The 23,430-nt window shown below is 42.3% G+C and overlaps 2 protein-coding genes across 3 annotated transcripts in view; one reads left to right on the top strand and one right to left on the bottom strand.

Moving 5' to 3' along the window:
- Positions 1–7,216, bottom strand: part of pth3r (parathyroid hormone 3 receptor) — a 33,440-nt gene extending 26,224 nt beyond the window's left edge. Inside the window, exon 1 of one of the 2 annotated variants that reach the window (XM_088906409.1) lies at positions 6,579–7,216. In XM_088906409.1, coding sequence (XP_088762535.1) covers positions 6,579–6,647 — 69 coding nt within the window. In that variant the 5' untranslated portion in view covers positions 6,648–7,216. Of the gene's footprint in view, positions 1–2,751; positions 2,763–6,578 lie in introns of those variants that run through there. The other variant, XM_088906410.1, reaches the window with a different exon arrangement.
- An 8,715-nt stretch (positions 7,217–15,931) lies between these two features.
- limd2 (LIM domain containing 2) overlaps positions 15,932–23,430 on the top strand; it is a 36,094-nt gene continuing 28,595 nt past the window's right edge. The window contains exon 1 of the mRNA XM_088906038.1: positions 15,932–16,097. Within this exon, the coding sequence (XP_088762164.1) occupies positions 16,095–16,097 (3 nt within the window). The 5' untranslated portion in view covers positions 15,932–16,094. The remainder of the gene's footprint in view (positions 16,098–23,430) is intronic.

Here is a 23,430-nt window from a genome sequence, read left to right as displayed (position 1 = left end):
TAAGAAAATGTAAAACTTTGAAAGAGAAAGATGGGTGTTTTGTAATATCTGCAGCCTTTCTGATATGATTACTGGTCTTTGAAGATATTGCCACTTCAGTCACCTTACAGTCTGAGAGGAAGCAGTAACATAGGACACACACACTGTGAACAACAATATAAAATTATTTGGTAAACAAGACCACTCCAACAAATGCTTTTAAGTGACAGAGAAGATTAAGCACTTAGAAAAGCAGATGGTCTTTGTGATACTTCATTTCTCACAAACATTTAACTTGTCAAGTCATTTCTCCCAAGAAATACAGTTTGAAAAGCGAAGACAGGCCTATTCAATTTGAGAACAATTGGCAATTTTACAGCTTCTTCTAGTGGGTGATGTTTTATACTAAAGAAGGGAAGAAATGAACATGCCTTTTGTTCTAAGAAAAGAGTTGAAATATACAGTATATTTATATATTATATGTAGGCATGGAAAGACATGAACAATTTATGAGTATATCCATTACTATTAATGAGAATGATCTTATAGCTTGCCCTTCAGCACATTCCACTGTTCATTTAAAGTGCTACAAAAAGTAAATTTTGGAAATATCTATTGACTTTACTATTGATTTTTAAGGTATGGAACAAAGCATGTCATAGGATTTATGCTGACAGCAACTAATGTCTTTCAAATTTCCCTCAAGCCAAATGAAATCTCATTCTAAGATCTTCTAAATGTTTGGAGTAGGTGAATGACGCCAAAGTACCTTTTGACTGTAATGCAGTGAGTTTTGTAAAGTGATTCTGGGATCTCAAACATTATGTAATGTGAAGCATAAACGTACAATCCTGTTTTCAGGATTGGATTTGTTACAATACCTGCTGTGTACATCCTGTGTGTTTTTCAGTGCTTTTATTTAAGGGAATTATTTCTCAAGCTGTCTGTAAAACTGCCACCAACATGAGTGTCCTGAAACAGAAGAGACTTGTCAAAGGGGTCTTCATTGCAGCTTTTCACTGGGTGTCTTCACTACATGCCTGGGGGAAGCCAGTGTTCCCAGCCAAAATAACCAATGGATATTTTGAAGTCCTCTTTCAAAAATTCAAAGTTTTGCTTGTTTTGAGATTTATAATCTACAGTTTTGCTCATTTTGACAGTTTTGCTCAGTTTGACACTAATTATCACTCAACATGCAGCTCTGTTCCCCCACGCTCCCCTCAGCACAACTGCCCGTTTGTGCCCGATTCTACTTGATGTGTTGTGAGGTCCAGTGCTTGCAGGAGGCACCCACAAAGTAGCAGGGGGAACCATTTCAGGGCATGCCGAGGATACCCTGGCTGACTTGCGCAAGCCACACAATCCGGCGGTGCTCGCCAAACGCCTGCCCCTGCAGGGCTTAAACCCTGGTGCTTTGTGGGCTCTGTCCACACAGGGCTACTCTCTGGACGGAAGGCAACTCCGCCACACAGTGCCACTCTGCAGCCAGCCGAGCACAGAGAATCCTGGTGACCTCAAGATCGGAGTTTTACAGATGCTTCTGTAACTCTGGTACACTCAACCTGTTGTGCACCCAGTCTGCTAAGACAGGTTTTTACCCTGCCATCTGAGTGAGCCACTCTGCACCTCTCAGAGCCAGTGCTTAAAAACTACTTATTTTGGGCTCTGAAGTACACACACATACAGCACAATGATCGATTTTTTTCTCCATTTAGTCATCATGATCTTATCTAATCAAAATATCACTCCCTTTAACAAGCACATTAATTCACACTTTTTCATAGCAAAGCCCTAATCACTAGTTTGTAGTTTGCCAGGGTCTAGGACATAAATAAAGGCTTCACTGAGAGATTGCGCTTGGAATTGTTTTAAGCCAGGGGCTAAACAAATTCTATTGACATCTCCTGAAGAGATAGTATTGATTTCATTTCACTGTACCTACAGAGCAAACAGCTTGTTTCTTAAGCACAGCCAGCAATCAGTGCTGTCAGATTTCTCCAGTTTAATAACTGCACAATTATCTGTCCTGCCTTGTTCCAATAAATCTTCTTGCTCCCTTGTGCTAGTCTTCACTCCTCCTGATTCTCTGTTTTCACTTTCTTTGTATTTCCTATGCATTAGAATTTGCAAACACTCTTTCTGTTTTCCCTTTCCTCCCAGCTCAAGAGGTATGAAACAGACAGACGTGCATCCATCCAGACCCTGTCTTCATCATATTTTTGTTTCAGAATGGATGCTCACAGATCTCATGCAGCTGACATTTTAAAACTTGTCATTTGTGGTGCAGCGTTTACATAACGTATTTGGTGTGAATTGTCAAATCCTTGTATGTCCACTTAGCCATTAAATTAAATAAATAGGCCTTTTATTGAACAAATAAAAACAGAATGTCCTGCATTAAGATTAGCATTTGGTGGTACAGATACAGTGGCAGTGGTTTCTGCCCTGCGATGGACTGGCATCCCTTCTCTGATGTTGTACTACCCTGTGCCCTTGTGGTGCCAGGTAAGGCTCGGTGACACTTAACCAGGAAAAAGTGTTTTTTTGAAAATGGGAGGAAGATAAACGAGGGCCTGTCACTAATTCTGGGCTGAGTGTGACACTCTAGAGTTAGAGGGAAGCTTGATTTATACTCAGAGTGAAAAGAGTGTGTCAAAACACGGTTACTGAAAAACAAAATATTGAACAGCTTGTGAATAATGTGCCTACAGATAGAAGAAAATTGCTGCATATCAAGTCCTTCTGTTTTGCTAAACAAAAACAACATCTGACCTTAGACATTCTGAGTGGTGACATTGCACTTGCTCTGCTTCTGTTTTCAGCAAATTGTCTGTTTTATGTCATTTGATACTGTTGGGGTGAGGCCATGTCCCTCTGAGAGCACAGCCCCCTCTCAGGAGAAACATTTTGGTTTCATTTCGCTGTTCATTTCACTGGAATTTTACAACGGTCAGGACAAATGAGATGACCTGTCAGAGAGGCAGAAGGAGAGGCAGAAGAAGACAGTCAGCCAAGGGTAAACACATCTTTGGCCTTTGTCAAGAGATTAGATCTAAACTAAGTAGGAAAATGCAGGATTCTATATTTTAATTCCTTGTTAACATGAGCAGAGTTTTTTTTTTAATGTGCTTTTTCAAGTGGGTTTTCCCACTAATTATAGAGTCTGGTCCAAAATGGGATCAGAAAAACAGCCAGTATGAAATAACATATTACCATTGACAGAGCCTTTCAAGAAACGCTGTCCTAAATGCATCTTGCAAGTGGAATGCAAGAACAGAGAGATGATCCTCTGCCCAGTTTTCTGTCTCCCTCCAGGAAGGGTCAGAACTTAGGGATTTTGGGATAAAAAGCAGGGAAAGGAAAAAAAAACTGCAATGGAGCGGGAAGAATATATAGTTAGGAATATTTACAGTGCTCTGGAATTCAATTGTCAATTTCTTTTCTTGTGTGATTGTTGTCACCCAGAATTATAATAATAATACTTGTCTGCCTCCATGTTACATTCTGTAATATACATTCAGGATCCAATAGGAACTGCCTATCCAGTGGCATATTTTTATAGATTAATACATGACGGTTTTCACAGTCACTTTTATATCCTGTTACTTTTAAATTATTGTTCTGTATACTGTAACAGTTACCAAGATACCAAGAATTTCTAAAAATGGCAATGCATCTCTCCCAAAAATTATGCCCTGTTTTTATTGAAACATCAATAGAATACTTAGTGTCTAAGTCTAGGACCTTTGACCTCATATCACCTCTGTTATGACTTGGCTGCAGACTGAATTCACAGTGTAATACTGTATGTTGAATGAAAAAAATGGGGTGTATATTTGGAAGAAGGGCTCCTTAAGACATACATTTATTTAAATTCCTTTAAGATTGTAACACAAGGCAAAATAAGACAGAGATGTTAAAATGTTGTTAAAATTGTAGAAGGTCGAGAATGTTTTGTTACAAATACAAATACCTCTTGACTGTAATAAACTCCATAAACGTACAATCCTGTTTTCAGGATTGGATTTGTTACAATACCTGCTGTGTACATCCTGTGTGTTTTTCAGTGCTTTTATTTAAGGCAATTATTTCTAGTGTATAGTACACAAGGGAATAGTGTATTTTTTTGTACAAATATGTAAAATTGTGTACACCACAGGACCAAAAGAATCTTTTTAATCTTTTGCAAGGACAATTACAAGGGGACCAGATTGAAGTATTCAAAATCCTCAAATGCTGAGAAAGTTCCATGGAGTTCTATAGAATCATCAGGGAAACATGAAGCAGAGGACACAAGTGGAAACAGGGAGGTGCGTTTGAAACTGAGGAAAGGAGTCTGACAGAAAGGCTGCGGAGGTCTGGAACAAGCTACCCAGCCAAAGCTGATGGCCTGGCTTCGTTCAAGACATGGCTAAATGAGATACTTGGATCAATGACAACAAGTCAAATGATCCGGATGGAGTGAACAGCCTCCTCAGCTTTGTAACCATTCTCATGTTCTTAATATTTTGATAATATTGGCATGTGATGTAAAAACACCAAGGGAGAATGAAATGCAAGTATGAAGGTAAAAAAAACATGTGAGTGACCATTTCACGGTTCTTCTCAGCAAGACTGGTTTAAACCTGGAGCCAGAGGTGAGAAGAGCCTTCTGTGGCAGGAGGGTGCTGTGTCCAAAACGGACAAGACCAGACACAGGCTGAGAAAACCAGAGGTTCACAAGGTCAATGGTTCCTGGAGGGTCAAGACAGCAAACACCACATTAACTGCAAATGAATTTACAGTCTTTTAAGGGTTCACTGAGTAAACAACAGTCAGGGAAGCAGAGAGTAGGGATGATTGCAAGGTATCTGCTGTGTTCTCTTCTGCAGCCAAGAGATATTTAAGCAACAATCGGACCTGCACATTTATCTTTGACTTCTACTGCATAAAGTATGCAGGAACCATATTCCAATACCCTTAAGATAATTAAAACAACATAAGGTTTATTTTGACGCTTATTAAATGGAATGAAAAAAGTCTTAATAGAGGTCTTAGATGGAGAAAAACATCACATTTCTTTTTTTGTGTAATGTGTAGCAGCAATATGTGCATTAAAACCACCTTGACCTGCAAATTACTGCACTAATCTGAGTCTTTTCTCTAGTTGCATAAAATGCATTTGAACATGGATGCGCAAAATATTGTACTGTATATACCAAGTACGATACCCTTCATGAGAAGCATAGCATGTGCATTTTCAATGTAAATGTAATGTATTAAGGTTAAAAAAGATTCAATAGTAATTGATACATACAGTATGTTATATCATATAGATCACTCGCTGATGAGACCTTTTTTAAATGTAGCCTAGTCCCTCATTTTTAAAAGTGTTGTGCCGAATTGAGTATTTCTGCCAGGGTGATCTTTATTAGTTTACAATAGTAGGTGTGTGTACAACCTTATTGTCAACTATGCATCAAAAACTATCTATCTTATTGGACCTGACTGAAATTCTACTACTTAAAAACTACCAAAAGAAAATTAGATTGCCCCTCTCTATTCATCACCAGTGCCATTAAAGCTCTTTTTCTGCATTAACACCACATTCATTTCTTCATGTGCCCTCACAAGAAAGAGACAGCAAAGAGCAAAGAGACACTCTGATGTTTTCTTGCAATCAGTTTAAAACACATCTCCTTTATTGTGTGATCTGTCTCCGTATTTGGTTATTTCAGTTACCTAAAATGTTCGTGTCTGACAGTAAAATTTATTATCACTCTTCTTGCCTTAAGAAACAACCGTGTTTTGCATCTTAAAGAAGAATTTGGAACCATGTAATGTGAGATTTGTCTCTTGGTACTCGAAGAAAATTTTACACTAATACAAACTTAATTATTAATTAATTATCTAATGTAAATGTAACTCAGAACCGATCCTTTATATACAAAACAACTAAAACAGAGCAAACAAAATTAAAAGTTACTTTTTCTTTACATATTATAACCGCCATAGTGAAAACACTAATAAGAACAACCATATATTTTTCAGGAAACTGTAAAATCAAACAGAGCTACCAGTATACTAAAAATACCTTGACTGTGGTCTTACAGCTCGATTTGTCAATACATTCATGTTTATAAGAATTTTTCTGATAGCATATTTTGTAAAAAATCTCTTAATGGTAAGAACAGTACTGTAATGTTCCTGTTTAATGCGCTTTTAGAATTCTGGAAGAATTCTGCAGGATTTTTACAAGAATTGCCACAGGATAGTTTTGTTTAGGTTTGATAGTCTACCAGACTTACAATTCAATTAAGATGCCAGCTGTAATTGGTTTGTGCCCTATCTGATTTCACAAGCCCAAATCTGTTTTGTTCCATAAACTCCCAGAATAAAACCTTTTTTTAAAGTCAGGGATGCAAAAAAGAAACATTGTAACATGTAAAACTTAAACACAAGCACCATGTGAATTTCAAAGAGCAGTTACGTAGCTCAATCTGGATATGATGTCTTTTAGAAACTCAGAATTTAGTTTTGTCTGAGCTGCTCTAGTGCAGCATGAGGAATTACCTCGTTTCTTTAACTCTGTGTGATGTTGTGTAGCTGTTGGGACTCACCAGTGCATAAACATCAGGGAGAATGGAGCCCAGAAAGGCAAGAAGAACACTGCAGGCCCGTGTGAACATCTCCCTTCTCTTCCTGGTCACCCTGATCCAGAGGCAGTCTGTGGTGGAGATGCTATCAGGAGAAGACTGAGCCCAGGCCGATCTCCCTGTCTCTTGGTCCAGACATTCCTCTGTCACCTGTCCCACAAAGTTCTCCAAAGTTATCTTGAGCACCCCACTCAAATAAAACAAAGAAAAGAAACCAAGCTGAGGAACGTGTTTTTAAATACGTGTCTCTGCGTATTTCACTTTTTACATCTCTGTTTTTGGGAACAACACACGAGCCACACGACAAACTTGCTGTCCTTTCCGGGAGGAAAGATAAAGTTTCACCTCTTGCAGTTTCCTGGCAGAAGCTGTGCACAATTTAGGGATCATGATCAGCCCCTGGGAGTGTCCCCAAGAGGAAATGAGTTTGAGAGAGCACCCAAATGCTTAATAGAATCTTTTCCTCTTCTTTTAATCTCTCCTTTAGAACTGTTAGTTTTGAAATCTCTGTCCTCTCAGGGCTGGTGGAGTGGTGACTTTTCTGCACAGCCTGGCTGCTCTCGGTGTGCGTGTCTGTCATGTGGAGCGCTGGGGAGATAGTCAGATAATGCTTTTCCATTCAGCCACTAGACAACTCCTGCAGCAGGCTGCCTGCTCAATGAAGGAAGGGCTGCTTGCGTGCTCACTGCGTTAACCCTTTCCTGTCAGCAGCAGCTGTCTGTGGCTTGTGCTCTGCCACTGAGAAGACTATTGCAGATACTCTTATCCAGGGTGGCTTACACAATAATGCAACAATAGCTAAATTCTAAAAATGCAATCATTCAAATATAGTGACAAAGAAAATTAATCGTACAAATGACAAGAAAAGCAAAAAAGTGAGCCAGACACATCTAAAAATGGCCATGTCTGTGACTACAATGTCCATCGAGAGGTAAACATTGTGTAGGTTAGGAATCATTGCTTACAGTACAGAAAGAGCAGCAGGGAGCAGAGAGCAGCATCAGCTGGTGGTAAAAGTTCACAGCAGTGTGACCCAGATCACAGGTGCTGTCTGAACATCTGTCTTGAACAGATGCTGAAAGCTGATCAGGGACCGAGCAGGTCTGGGTAGTTAAAGATGACCAGGGACTGAGGGGCTGTGATCTCAATGGGTAGTTAAAGGTGACCAGGGACTGAGGGGCTGTGATCTCAATGGGTAGTTAAAGGTGATCAGGGACTGAGGGGCTGTGATTTCGATGGGTAGTTAAAGGTGATCAGGGACTGAGGGGCTGTGATTTCAATGGGTAGTTTATTCCATCACTGCAGATCCAGGGATGAGAGTGAACAGGCCCGGAAGGTGGGGGACTGGAGAGGAGGAACAGGCAGTGTGGTTCAGGAGGAGCAGTGGATGTAGGAGGGAATGGAGACAGACTGCGGCAGAAAGTCGAAGACAGGGTTGAAGGGGAGCAGGAGCCTATCCCAGAAACAACAGGATTAAGGCACAATACACTGTGGACAGGATCCCAGTTCATCATGGGGCACTCACAGACACGCACTCACTCCTCACTCCAGAGCCAATATTCCCAGAAGACAATTATCTACTAGTGTTGGACTCTGGGAGGAAACCCACCCAAAGGAGAACATATTAACTCCACCCAGATAAAACCCCAGGTCCAGAATTGAACCCAGGACCCCAGCGCTGCAAGGCAGCAATGCTAACCACTGCACGTCCGTGCCGTTCGTGTTTGATAATATGTTATTATTATTAACATCACCTTAATGTGACAAGCAAGCATTTGGTTTGATCCTTTCTTGAAGAACAAGCATTCATAACCACCGAGTTAATATACCTACAGTATCACTATTTGCTTTTTTTCAGATGAGAACGGAATGACTGCTGCAGCAGACATCGATGCACAGTTTATTTTTTAGTGTCTGTAAATTGCTTTGGAGGAAAGTGTGTGCTGCAGGCCATTAATTTAGGCTGTGGAGTCCCTTAAGTAAGATCTTCATACCTCTAGAGATGACTCCTCTATAGTCACACCCAGACTCTACCCAGCCTCTCTAGAGAACTAGTCATTCAGCAACCCACACATGCTGTAATGACTTCAGAATGGCTTTTTACTGCCTTATGTTTTGTACATTACTGAACTGGTTACACAAGATTATAGCACAGGAAAGATGGCACACTTATATGGCGGAAGAGATTAACTCAACGAAAAGAAAAAAAAACAATGTGCCATATCGTGAATAGAACTCGTATCTAGAAAAGCTCGATTTAATTAAATTCACACGCACTGAGAAGGGGAAAACGGTTTTAATACCAAACATGACGACGTCTCCCTCTGGCGGTGGACTTCATATTCTTCAGACCTAAAGGAATTCTGGTGTATCAATTGCTCCCTCTGCAGGGTTTTGAACACCATTCTACAGAAACCCAAACGCACAGATGACTAACATTCCTGTGAGACACACTGTAAAAAGTAAGGCAGTTCGTGGCAGCTGACATCATTTGCGTTTGAAAAAATATATAGAAAACCGTTACAGAATTAAAAGTAATCCATAGGTAATCAATGAAATCCTGTATTACGTACTGTAATGCGGAGAAGGCAGGCAAAACAAGCCTATTACTCCTCGCCAAAAGTCTTCAACCGCTGGCAAGGTGGAAATCTGTCGCCTTAGGTGTGTATCCGTCACGACACACTAGAACTGAGACCGAGTGATTCATTGCCGTAATTCACTTCGAAAATCTTACGGAAAATAATTGCTTTTAATATCTACAGGGAAAAAAGGTGTTCCTGAAAACTTTATGTGGGGAATCTGCAAAAAAGTGTCACCATGTTGTGCAGACAAAGAATGTCATGGCATCCACAGCGCGTTCACGACTCCGATAGCATGTCACGATAAGAGTGCGCACATCGCGATACCCCTTGCGTCTGGCGCATCACTGTCATGGCGCCACTGTCGCGACATTAAGTCCATATATCGCGATATGACATACCCCGACAAAACGCCCCCGCCCCCCATGTCGCGACATGGAGTCCACATATCGCGATATGACAAACGCCCCCCCCCTCCATGTCGCGACATGAAGCCTCGTATATCGCGATATGGCATATCCCGGCAAAAGTGCCCCGCCCATGTCGCGACATGAAAGACCCTATATCGGGATATGACACAAACTGTCACGCCCATGTCGCGACATGAAGCCCTTATATCGCGATATGACATACCCCCGGCAGAATGCCCCGCCCCCATATCGCGACAAGGAGTCCGTATGTTTCGATAGGACATATCCTGACAGGATATGCTGACCCCATGTCGTGACACAAAGTCCATATATCGTGACACGTCCTATCTGGGTATATCATGTCCTGATATGAGACCTTGTCTCTGGTGCCAGGGTGGCATGGAAGCAAGGCGCCAGTCGTGATATACACTGCCGCGCTATTCATGCGATATACATGGGGTCCCTATTATGACATGCTGCGGAGGTCTTGTCGCGATGGTATCCCACAGTTATGCGTTTGGCAACAGTGTGTCAGGGAAAGAAAAGGAAAACATGCCTTAGAAAATAAAAACCATAGATCTTACAATCACGGTGATTTTACATACATTACAACCACAGGTTTATGTCATAGATGGCTAACTTATTGGCATGCGTCATGTCTTAGTATTATTCACATCTAAGGAGGCTCATATATTTATGGATATTGATTGTTTATGGATATCGATTGTCTTTATAATGTTAAGGGTACGAGCTAAACAATAACAGAGCGCTTGAACTCGGCAGACGGGGTCACTGGAGGTCAAAGTCAACGTGCATGGTAACGTGATCACCGGACAAACAAGGCGCTATATCTCGGGCACGAAAGCAGCACAAACGCTACTTTCAACGGCACGAACCGGCACAAAAGTTGCACTAACGAACGAGGTGGGTTTCATCGTTTGTGCTGTCTGTAGGGGACCCAACTTCACGGAGCAGAGGTAATGGCTGAAAATACGGCAGATGTCGTTGAAGCTTTGTTTGTTTTAATATTTCATGTTATGCAGCAGAAGTCTCAGTCTGATCACAGCTATCTAAAAACATTACAGATACACAGCGTATTGCACACACATGACGATTCTCATTCCTCTTTGGTCTAACGCGCAGTTAAACATCGGCGTACATAACAAGAAGGGGAACGACTGGCCGGTTGAATTACTCCTGGCCCTGTCAAGTAATCGGAGACGTTTGAGGGTTTGTTTTTAACTCGTTCGCATGACGGAACCTTAGAAATGCACATTCAGAGCATAAAATCTATTTGGTTTAGTTAAAATAAAAATGAAAGTGGACACATTTCACGACAGTGAATACATAAATACATACAACTTAATATAATAACGTGCACAACTATACAAAGTAGTTGTAGTGTGTTGTGGTTAGATTTTTTAGATCCAATCAACCTCTAACCTGCGGTTTCCTAAATCAGATCATATTCATCTTAAGTGCTTTTTTTTCTTTCATTTCTTCCCCTCGTTCTCTGTATTATCAATACATCCATTTTCTGTTTGATCCAGATTCTGTTTCTGTTTGATCGTGTAATCCCCTGGTCTCATGTAGTTTGAATATCCTGCCACTAGTGGGCGCTCTTCAGCAGTGTTGGTCTCTGATGAAGCTCCACACAGCTGGTATAGGGGGGGCACTGAGCTTGGAGATGAGTGTACAGGAATTGTCAGAGTTAGAAAAAAAAGTCCTTTCTATTAATACACAGGTTTTTTATGACCTCTTCTTGCTTAAAGTGCTACAGCTGGAAAGGCAGGCGCTAGTATTCTATAAAGTATTAACTTTGTCTTCAGGAAGACATGATCCCCAAGTTAAAAAAAAGCACAATTCTGAAAATGACAGTTATTTGTTAACCTTTTATATTAACAACCAAAACCCTCATGAAGGTGGCAATGTCTTATTAGAGAAATTTTCACTCATTCTTTTTAATTTCATTCTGTTGGTATCCAGCCGGAGCAGCCTGGTGGCGCAGTGAGTAGTGTTGCTTCCTTGCAGCTCCGGGCATGTACATGAGTGTACTGGTTACACTGCATCAGAATGCAGAACAAGGGAAAGAAACAATATCCTATACCTTGAATGGAATTAGTGTCTAGAAAAGCTCAATTTTAAGTCACACGCTGCCTGCACGGAGTTCGTATGTTGTCCCGTGTTCATGTGGTCCAGGTGCTCCAGTTTCCTCCCACAGTCCAAAGACATGCTGGTGGATTAATTGGCTTTTGGGAAGATTGGCCCTGGTGAGTGTTTGTCTGTGCCCGTGTTTGCCCCGCAGAGTATAATCTAACGATAAAGTGAACACCGAGATTCAGTCTCAGACTAACAACCTCTGGAGCACAGGGCCAGGCCTGCAGCCTGTTGAGCAGCTGTCTTTGCTTGCACAATCCATCCCCTCCTGAAGAATTCAGCTGCGTCCCCAGCTCTGACGAAAGAGAAAGTCCTTGCAGCCAGTCTGGGTTTCTAACTGTATACTTCTCTATACTCTACTCTGTATATCAGCTGCACTGTAACTGGTTTCAGTGCCGAGTCTTCCCTGTTGTGTTGGGTTCGCCAAAGCTAGCTCATCACATGTACCTAAATACTGAGGGGCAAATCCAATCAACTGACATCTTCTCTGCAAACAAAGAGTGGTAAATAAAGGCCAAGAGCATTATAGGATGTGTGTCTCACCCCCTTCAATATGAATTTACACTACTTCCATCTGGGAGGCACCTCTGTTGCAAAAGTAACAGACAGGAAATGTTTCATCCCTGCAGCAAAATCTCTGTCAGACAATGTAAAGTAACCCTCTTATCTCCTGTAACATTGTGGTAAAGTCTTCTCTGCTGGTAATGTCTGTCTTCCTTGTTTCGTTGGACTGTACCGTAAAACAAATTTACCCCAGAGGATGACAAAGCTTGGATTAGAATTAAAATGAGGTCCACTAATGAAGCACTTGTGTGGAATGTAGTTTGGCCCTTCAGTCAAGATATCACTGTGTATATCACCGAGTATGTTATTAGCCGACTGTGACTGGTTGTCACTGGAGGTTGATGGGGATGTGTCGGCCAGAGCATTCTCAGCTTATCATGGAACAATGCCCCCTGGTGTTTTGACAGCTGTTGTGCACATCTGGCACGCCCAGCCAGAGCGAACCTTTCTGTGACGAGGCACTATAGAGCTCGAAATTGTGAATGGCTTTGACAAGTACATTCTTTTTTTTAATTATGGTTCCAGTTAAACAGCAAAATATATACTAATATAGGGATGAACAAAAACAGGACCTCCACATTGGACAGAGGTGTATGAGCAGGGAGGCTGTGACTGGTTTCAGTCATTTGGAATAAGTCTGTAACTTAGTCTCCAGTGGTTTGGGAAAATCTCTGAGCTTCTGAACTTCTGTGTCAGGATTAAGTCAGTTCTATGAAACATGAACTGTGATTGTTCCCTTTCATTTAAAAAATTCGGACTAAGGTCATTAACAAAGAGGCACGTTTAGCTTGAGTTATTCTTAACCCAGCCATTTTATTGTCTCATTTATAGGGCTGACCTCATTTTACTAAATAAGCTCTCTCTCAAATTTCACAACGTCGCCTGGCTTCCAGTTTCGGCTTGACAGCTTTCATATCTACATGGCTGTCCCTGCTGAAATGGCTCTCTTCCATCTTCCCAGTGTACAGGGTTCCCAGGAATTCTCCAGATGGTAGTGCTTTCCCAGGCTTCGTGACCCCCCCTTCTCCGTCCTGCTTGAAACCAGAGCCGCCCACATCTGTTTCCAATGAAGGCCGGGGCCGTCCTTGGGCTGAGCACGGGCCTGTGTCGTCTCGCCTCGTCTCGCCGGGACACACCGCCAGTGCACACTGGCCCTCGAGGACAAATCAGCCCGCAGGTCTGGAAGCAGGACAGGCAGCTCAAACACACTGCCGGATATTTTGTTCTTTGGTCAGCAGATCCTCTTGGTTTGAAGCTGCAGTTTTGAGCTAATTTTCTATGCAGCTGATCTTCTTAAGATTTTAGCTAAAACTAAAATCTAAAAAAAAAGAAAGATAAAGCTAAGCTTGTCTTCGGACCTACAGTACACTATGTGTACAATACTACCAGAATTCAGTCTGTTGAAAAAATGGGAATCCAGACATTTATTATCTGCTACCCTGTCTCCATCTCCCACAGTATGGAGCAATATACAAGACCAGACTAGTGCATCCCAATCTAAAAGCCAAATTTAGATACAGTATGACTGAGCAGAATGCACAGGAATTGCCCTAAAGCACCTTACCTTTACTCTCAGTGTGCTGAGAACTCATATGTACAATTTTAAAATCTTGAGGTTTGAGAAGAAACAGGTGTTTCTTTTAAATGTTTGTAGGTGAATATGTTGTCGGACAGCTCTAAATTTCTTTAAAAATAAATCATTCTGTCTGAGCTAATGATATCCCCTGGTTTTATTTGCCTTTGAAAGTTAAAGCCATAGAAAGCCACAGATTAGAAGTTACAGGCTATTTAGCAGAGCTTGCAAATGCCTGAAAGAAAGAGGCACCTACATTTGAAGCAGGAGCCACTTTAGTTGAATTTAAATGTTATTTCACTGGGCTGTGTTGCAGGTTTGGTTGGCAATTGATTTTAGTGCTATTTAATGACATCGGGAATTAATAAGCAGTCTATCTTTCTGACAATATTTTCTATAACAGAATTTGTTTACATCAAAAAGTAAAACTGTTCTATAGGTATCACAGTACTTATGTCCCACTATCAACTGCAGTACTGTACTGCTATTGGTTTGTACTGCTATTAGAGGTGCATGTGATATAAAGGATTCCCAGATGAAGTGATGGACTGGCGTCCCATCCAGGACTACTACTTGGGCTCTGCATTGGAAGACGGACGCCCACAGGTCCGCCTACCACCCTACGCCCGCGGCTTGAGGGCACAGGCCTCCTATCGGCATCCTGACCCTGTTGAGTCCGGAGCTCGGAGCGCCTGGCGTTGCCATCCTGTTTTCATTTCCCTGTCCTTGTTCCGGATCCCGTTCTGGTTTTTAACTTTGTCTTGTTTCATTTCGGATGAATCACTCGGATTTGGACCTTGGACTTCGCCCTGGACTCCTTGGGCTTGTCTGCCTTGGCCACGCCCCCCGAGCGCCAGTACACCACCGTCACGCCCCCGTGTCTGTCGACCTGCCCAGTTCCTCATCGTCTCCTCCCCGTCGTCCTTCTCCACTGACTTCCGGATTTTACTGTCTGCACAGGGTCTTGAACTATGCACCCTCACACAAACTGCTTCTATGAAACCAAAGGGACTTGTAACCTCAGCTTATGTAGATGCGCAGATGAGACTTTTTACACATTTCTAGTATGGATCACCTTCACAGAATCCATGGAACCACTGACCCACATAAGTATTGAGAATCTGTAATCCAGAAACCCGTTCGGCACAATTAACCCCAGGAAACTTCCGAGGCATATCAAAATTAGACTGTTTGCTTTGAGATGATTTTGCGTATCATAAAATGAGAAATATACAGAGTTTTGTAAAGCATCTGGGAGTTAATGTTCAGTTTCAGTTCTGAACAGACGAGACATTCCCTCACATGTTTGGATCATGGTCTTCATTTGCAACCATTCAAACAACTACTCTTCCACTTTTCCCAAAAGCCAGTGACCCCACCAGTACCCTGTGAACAAGGGAAGAACGGCTGCCCATTAACAGTGACAGATACACATAAGTCCAACACTGCATTGTGAGTGACGCTCACATATTTATTTGTAAAAATAAACCTGACCCCAGCCTGCCATCCTTACCGACTTATGCCAAGTGAATCCCACATACAACGACATACTCGATTACTGTAAACCCCCGCCCCCCTCGCCCAGTAAGAGACGCCTGCAGCTTGGTAATAATTTGAACTTTGCCAAAGTTGAAAAGACGCCGACAAATCTTGTATGCGTACAAACCAGAAGTGACCCCGCTGTTCGGCTGTCTCCTTCTTTTACCCTAAACCGAAATAGTGATGTGGATAAACGGTCCACACGCCCTCGGCTCAAATCGCCCTCCCACCCAGCTGTGGTGACTACATAAAAAAACAAAAGAGCGCAGCATTGGTTTGTTAGCGTGAGCGTGCATGTAAAAAACGGGCCGGTTGGTTTGCAGTTCTCTGGCTGAAACTATTCCCTGTAGGGTTTCCCTGTGAGGTACGCCGAGGCTCCTTCATTGTTGTACAGCCCTTCGTGCACAAAAGGAGAACTGAGCGTGCAGATTCGGGTGCGGAGGGGGGGGGAGTGCTGTCGGCCAATAGCAGACAACATCCTGCTGCTCAAAACCCACTCTCAAACAGGAGAGCGCAGGAAGCCGGGTAGCAGTCGCGAAGAGAGGGCAGCTGCGAGAACAGGCGTCTGCGGAAAAAGCGAATGATAAAAGCGCCGAGTGCAGCATCTTGAGGACGAGAAATATTGTCTTTGCCTTCACGCCGTGACAAGAACACGCAGATGGTAAGCGACTCCGCTCAATTCGGTGGTTATGCTCGGCGATACCTCCTCCCTCCCTCCCTCTCTCCTTTTTTTTTTTGAAGGCTGGGTGATGCGCACGCATTGCTTTGGGATCCAAATGCATTGTATTACAGGTTTTCTCAAAGGTGTACAAAGCGTTCCCTCATGCATTAGCGTTTTGTTCAGAGAATTTCGGGATCCCGATGGCTCAGAAATACAAAGCCGTCTTAATTAGAACTGTAGCCCCGTTTTCGTTTTTTTTTTGTTTTTTTTTACCGTGATAAGAATGTATTTTCGGAGAGTGGAAGCCGAGCACAGACGTACTGTACTTTACGTCTGTGCCCTGGCTGAACGCGATGGGGTCGTGCTGAAATGTTCCTCTGAGGTTGCTGGTGGTGGGGGATTACGAGTTTAATGGGGAGTGTGAGGTGTGCTAATCTGCTCGGTCCTGCGGGAACCAGTGGCGGGCAGTGTGGATACCCGGTGTAGTATCTGCACTCCAGCATCACCAGCACGGCCGCCCAGGTGTTTCATCGAGGGTTTACGCGGAGGTAGCCGTCAGCGCCCACGGCGCACGCACGGCGCGTCCGAGAAACCCTGGCTGTGAGACGGAGAGAGAGCGGTTCGAATAAAACGTCCTCGGTGTTTTTCCATTCTTACGTAAAACTTGCACGGCAAATTACTGTGGTTCCCCTCCAAGAGGGGCTTGAAATCGGGACACACGGAGATGGGGAAGGGTCTGTCAGTGTGGCAGGGTCGTGCGCTCCGCTGTCTGGCAGTTCTACTCTCAAATACGGATTATGAAAAAATGTTTTGTGCTTATTACTTTAAAAAATGTAGATTTCCCACATATGCAACGATAACGCTTTCTCTGTTAAAGTTTATATAACTTGTTCATCAGAGCGTATTCAAACGGTTCCAGACTAATCGGATTGGTGCCTCACCTGCATTCCCTTTCAAAACGCTACTCCTGTCGTGTGTGCCTTAGCACAGGCATCCTACCAGTGTGAAAGCTCTTGTGTAATAACGTAAACTTATCTTTTTCTCTGCATGCCTGATATGGTTTAAACTCCAGAGCCAGTTTTGCGTGAGTGGTTGTGGCTTGTCATCGCTTGAAACGAGCTGTCACTTCCGCGTAGCGGCTTAAAACAAGCGACAGCACTTCTAACAACACATTAGGCTGTCTTCAGTCTTGATTTGGTGGTGCAAAATAAAGGGTTAAGAGGAAAATCCCGTTGAAATGGAAAATCTGCTTCTATTTACCAGTGTTTCATGCTCCTAAAAGGACTTTAGATCTGTTTCTAATTTTATTTTAGCCCCTGGCTCTTTTTTTTTCTTAAAGTGAGGCTGGTTTCTTTGAAAGTTAAACATGAAATAAGTTTAAACGACAGTTCTGGTTAAGCTTGTCTTTTTAACAGATACAAAAACTTTAAATGCACTTTACAGCAGTTCAGGACCTTCTCTGTACAACCATATCAGCCTTCTGAGCTCTGTGTTTTAGACATTTAACAGATATGCCAATATTTATAATAATAATTGCTTACACTTATATATACGGCTTTTCTGGACACTCCACTCAAAGTGCTTTACAGGTAATGGGGACTCCCCTCCACCACCACCAGTGTGTAGCCCCACCTGGATGATGCACAGGGGTGTTGTGGTTCCTGAGGAGCTGACCTCTGAACGTGGTCTGTTCTGAAGTGTTTCAGATGTATACAGTCCGAGAAACTGCGCAGCTGGAATTAGAATAGGGAATGGTTCCACTGTGCACATGTTAGAAGCAGCTTGGAATGGTGCTGATATCTGCTTATCTCATCAGATATTCCACAAAAATGTGGGTTGTGTCTTGGCACGATTCCACTTGTCTCGACTCAGAAGGTCTCTACACATATTAAACCAAAAAAACAAAAGAAGGCTAGGGTAAAGTCCTTCACAAACTTGCAGTAAGTGGCTTATAGATCTTGAGATTATCCCAGATTTTAGGGCATTAAACAGAGTAAGAATACAGCACCCCCTCAACCCCCCACGGGGGACAGTTATACACTGCAGGTTAACCCAGGAAACAGGTGGCCAGGCTGGAGATTTTTTTTTACAAACGTTTGGTACATGACTGTGACTTCTGCACTGGACAAAGGATACAACAGTCTTGTACCCCTAACTACCACCCCTCCACCCTAAAAACTACTTTTTTATGCAGTTGCATTTTAAAAATTCCTGTTGGGCGCTTTGGTTTAAGCAAAAACCTATGGGCTCTCTTGCTGCCCTGTCCCTGCCCGTCTCAGTTTGGCTTTGTAATTGTATGGACCTTGAAGCCCTGATTGTCTTAAACAAGCTTGCGATGCAATGAGTCAAGCAGGCTTTTGGTTGGAAGAGCTCTGCACTTGTGCAGAAAACAAGGCCGGGCTATGCAGATACACGCGAGATCTGTGAGCCTTGCGGATGTGGCGCTAGGCCATGCAAGGCTTCAGAAATCCCACTGCACAGGAAGCCAGGACTGGTGCCGAGACTAATGCAGGATTGATACTTTTTCAGTGAGACTATCAGCAGCATTGGGGGTGATAATTACAGCTTTAATTTGTTTTGGTGTCCCTATAAAGTAGCTTTGAACTCATGTGTTTTAATAGTTTAAAACACAAAAGCCAGTAACTACAAAGCAGATGAGTTGCTTTCAAACTTATATCTTGATCTGTGGGTTTAATCTTATTTGCATTTCAAATCTGGTGCTCAGACATGAAACCGGTTACTTATTCCTAAACCCATATGTGCTCTTTCTCAGGGCTGAGTTAACTTTCTGCACTTTCCTTAGGTTGCTGCCAGTGTAATTGTTTTTGTCTGTATGCTTATGTCAATATTTTCACAGCTGATCTGGACGTATCCTGACAAGAAGCAGAGATCAGTCTTTGAGAAGAATATATTCTTTGTGATCTCTAGGATTGAACCCTAAACCCAGAGGATAATGAGTGGCTTCTCATTTTTATTGTTTGTAGGGAATAATTCCATTTTCTAACTGCTTAATCCAATTCCGGGGGTGCTGGGGAGCTGGAGCTTATCTCACCATGCAGTGGGTGCAACACCAGTCCAACACATGGACACACACAAACACACTCACACCAGGGCCAGTTTTCCCTGAAGCCATTTAACCTGCCAGTATGTCTTTGGACTGTGGGAGGAAACAGGAGCTCTCAGAAGAGCCCCACATGAACAGGGGAAACATGTGGACTCCACACAGACAGCACCCCAGGTATTGAACTGAACCCAGGGCCCCAGAGCTGTGAGGCAGCAATGCTAACTACTGTGCCACCAAGTACTTGGAAAATCAAAGCCAGTAAGTGCTCTTTCCAGAGCTCCGAAAAGCATGCAGGTGTTTTGCACTTTAGCAGTGGGCTGTGAAATATTTCATATGATCTGTTTGCTGAAATAGTTCACCAGCAATGGCAGCAAAGAACAGCAAAGTATGGTACAACCAGAGACCCACAGCTCATAAGTAATGAATTGACTAGAGCAGGGCTGTTGATACTAAACCACCAGTGTTTTGTTTACAAGATAAAAGCAGTGATACCTTAGAGAGAATAAAAAGCAGCAACTACTTCATGCAGTTTCTTGAAAATATCCATCTCAGGTTATTCAGAGCCTAGAAGCCACTGGGCAATTGGACAAAAAACACCTTATCCCATATTCTGCACCTCTTCTGTGTTTCACATCAGGATTTTAACTTCTAGGGATTACATGGTTATATGATTTTGCACTTCCTTGAATTTAAGGAAGGGCCACACAGTAGCTTAACATCTGCAAATCAATACAGTGGTCAAGGAAAGTAGCCCTAAGTGCTGTTGTGTAATCATTCAGGAGGTCTTGCACAACCAGCTTTGGAGTACTATATCTGTAGAAATCCATAGCTCGGGGCAAGTGTGGCTCTGCTTATGCTTTTGAAGAGAGTAGGTGCTGTCATGTATGGTAAAGTAGACAGCAGAGGACACCAAGGAGCTCTTCCCTCTGGAATGCAAGTAGATTTCTCTGCAGTCTCACAGCTCTGCTCAGCACAGATTGCTGCATGGGAGAAGTGCTACTTTACTGAACCAGAGGCCTTTCTGCTGGACTGGTATATTCTTGCGTAAGGATGCAGTTCAAGTTCTGTACAGAAAGATCCATAAAGATCAGTCACCTTAGTACCAGGTCTCATGTCCACTTCGTTCCTTTACTCAGGACTAAGTACAGTGAAGTGACATCACAATTTGAAAGGGTACAGCATCCCAGATTTCATTTTTTGGCCAGAGGAGAAAGGTGTATTTTATTTAGTTTTATTAAATAATTAGATTACAGTAAGTAAGGATCTTGATTGTTTCTTGGTTGGAAAACTTAGAAGGCATTGAATTTATCCAAGAACCAAGATTGATGCTCCTAGTATAAACCCTTGCACAGTCTTCAGAGAAAGGAAAGACAAACTTTGTTAATTGTGTAAAATTTATATCTGCATCTATAATCAGACTGTGATGGGGTCTGTGTCATTTTTTACTTCTTTCATATCCCCATGAGATGAAAGTACTACAGCACGTGTACTTTGACAGTATGTGTACAACACTCCTTAGGTATGGTTGTAACCACCACAGAAAAATGGAGTTCAACCCATGATTTCTGGGAAGTTAACATTCAAAATCCTGGCTTAATGTTTCTTTAGTTTCCTGATGGATAAATTGCCAAACAAATTTTATTTGCATGAGTTTGAATTACAGCTAAGCAGGCTGAATCATTTCACGTCTCAGCACAAAAGGCAAAGGCTAATTGTGTTTATCTTCTGTGTGGAGTTTAATTAAAACTTACACACAATTATGTGTAAGTACAGCCGCCATGTTTGTATTGTAGCACAGCGTGCAGTTTGGGTGATCATGTCGGAGAGAGGACAAGGTGTGTCCCATCGTTCCGTTTTAACACAAGCCTGCATGCTGTCTTGTGGTACATCATTACCCATCCCTTATCTATTTTTATTGCTTTTGTGCTTCATTGATAGAACTTGCAAGAATGCAAGTTTTACCTTTAAAAAATGTTTTAAGCTCAGGTGTATTGACAGTCTGGATGCCATAGAGTGATTCTGATTCTCATGCAACACCATGTCTATCTGCCAAGTATGTTACAAGGAATTTGATCAGGTGCAAAACATAAAAACAATCAATTATAGCTATGCAGTTAATAAAAGACAATGCACAGATCCACAATTATATTCTGTACGTGCTCCATCCCCTTTTCATGTTTTAATGACGTCTTGAAGACGAGTCCGTCTGACTTGCATTGTCTAAATTGAGCTCATAGCATGTCGAATGATTAGTGGATCTGACTCATGGGCATGTTAAGAGTTATGTCTACTTAGGTTCTCATCCCCTTCATACAGGGGTTGTAACGGTGAAACTGAGTTGAAAAAGGAATTGATTAACAATACAAAGCTCATTAGTGATTTAAAAGGTGTAAGAAAGATGATCTGTAAGAGATTCACGCGGTCACTTGAGCTGTAAAAATCATAGTGAAAGCCTTTTTGATGCTTCCTTATTCTGCCAGCTGTCTGATGGTGATGATGTTTTAACCCAGACTGGTGGTTTAGCTTTGTTACCTCGCAGAGCTGGGCCTCTGTGCTGACTTGGGGTGCTATCTTGTGTGGTGTTTGTATGTTCACCGTTATTCGGTTTCCTCCCACAGTCCAAAGATATACTGGTAGGTCAGCTGGCTTCTGGGAAAATTGGCCCTGGTGTGAGCGTATGTCTGTGTGCCCTGTGTTGGACTGGCATCCCATCCCTGCCTTGCACCCGTTGTTTGCTGGGATAGGCTCCAGCTCACCCTTGACCCTGAATCGGAAGAAGTGATGAGAAAATGGATGGGTGGTTTTATCCAATTGCCCAGGCTGCTGTTGTAGTAATCAGCTCTTCCCTGAGCAGATCAATATTGCAGGTGTTGGGCTGTTTTTCTTTTGACACTGCTTAAAAATTTCCAACTCCAAAAGTGAATAAGCTCATTTTCTCCTGCTACATTTGAATTATTCAGTCTTAATATACAGTAGATTGCAAACCAGATATCCTATCAAAGATCAAGTGGTTATTCAGTTAACGTTGTTATATTTATATGTACATCACTTCCCACATTATATACTAAGTAATTATATGCCATCTGTGCCTTTAATTAAAGTATTAGTTATACATGCACTTAGTTTGCACTTTATTGAGACAAATGTGCAATCAGTAATGATGAAGTGTTTTCTAAATTGGTTATTTTCATGGATGGCCAGTTCTTCAAATTAGTGAGTTCTAGGATTTCTAAAGATGTCTGTGAAGGATTACAGAAACATTTTCCATTTCGGAGAGGTGTTGAAATGCCAGGCACTGCATGTGCCTCTGGCCTGTTCTGTCCCTCTGAATGTCAGTCTACTCCTTCTGCAGGGATGCTGACACTGCAGGTCAGAGCAGTGACGCTGGGGATTTTGATGGTGTCATGCATTTGACCTCGAATTCGGGTAACCAGCTAACTTCTGAAGTGCTCAAAGTATCATATACAGCATCAAAGCCACACAAAACTACCGCCATCCTTTGTTTAAAGGAGTCTCAGGTGCAGTACAGAACTTTCCGTTCGGTTTTGTGGTCTCTCAGTAACCAGTGGGATTATTTTTGCTTGTGAAATAGTGAGAAAATTAACACTTGCATTCAATCAAATCAAAATCAGACTTATCCCTGTTACTTACAGAGCATTCTCAAGACACTTTGCATGGATTATATGTATAAATATATACTAAGCAGAAAAAAATACAAAAAATGTATGAATATGTAATTCAAGCAAAGAATTAGGTTAAGAATTGAAGGACATTGAAAACCAGCAGGTTTTGAGGTGAGATTTGAAAACATCAGGTGTGTTATTGACATGGTCAGGAAATGGATCCCAAGACAAGAGACTACCTCTGAAAAGTCTCTGTCCCCTCAGTGAGGAGCCTAGAGCCAGTGGAACAAAGAAAGCAGACTGGCATGTTGGGGGCAGTAAGTCTTCAAGGTGCGCAGGAGATAGACCGTGCAGTGCCTGGTGGGTCTACAAGAGAATTTCAAACCCAGTCCTGTAGAGAGACTGGTGGCTAGTGCAGGTTTTTCAGCACAGGAGAAATATGTTCACACTTTTTACATTTGGTCAGTACTCAACCAGCATTAGAAAATCTCTCTGGTTCAGGTTTTTTACTGTGTGTTCAGACACGCAGCATTTGTCTTTATTGCATACATGTGAAAACTCAAGAGAGACGGGCTGTGTGAAATGGCATGAGGGAGGCTTCGAACTTCCTGTGTGTTTCTGTGAAGAAATGGTCAAAGTGGCCAGC

Source organism: Atractosteus spatula, chromosome 26 (genome assembly GCF_055471065.1).
Source record: "Atractosteus spatula isolate fAtrSpa1 chromosome 26, fAtrSpa1.hap1, whole genome shotgun sequence".
Lineage (NCBI taxonomy): Eukaryota > Metazoa > Chordata > Actinopteri > Semionotiformes > Lepisosteidae > Atractosteus > Atractosteus spatula.
The sequence above is the reverse complement of the archived record's forward strand: the minus strand, read 5'-3'. Positions and strand labels throughout refer to the sequence as shown.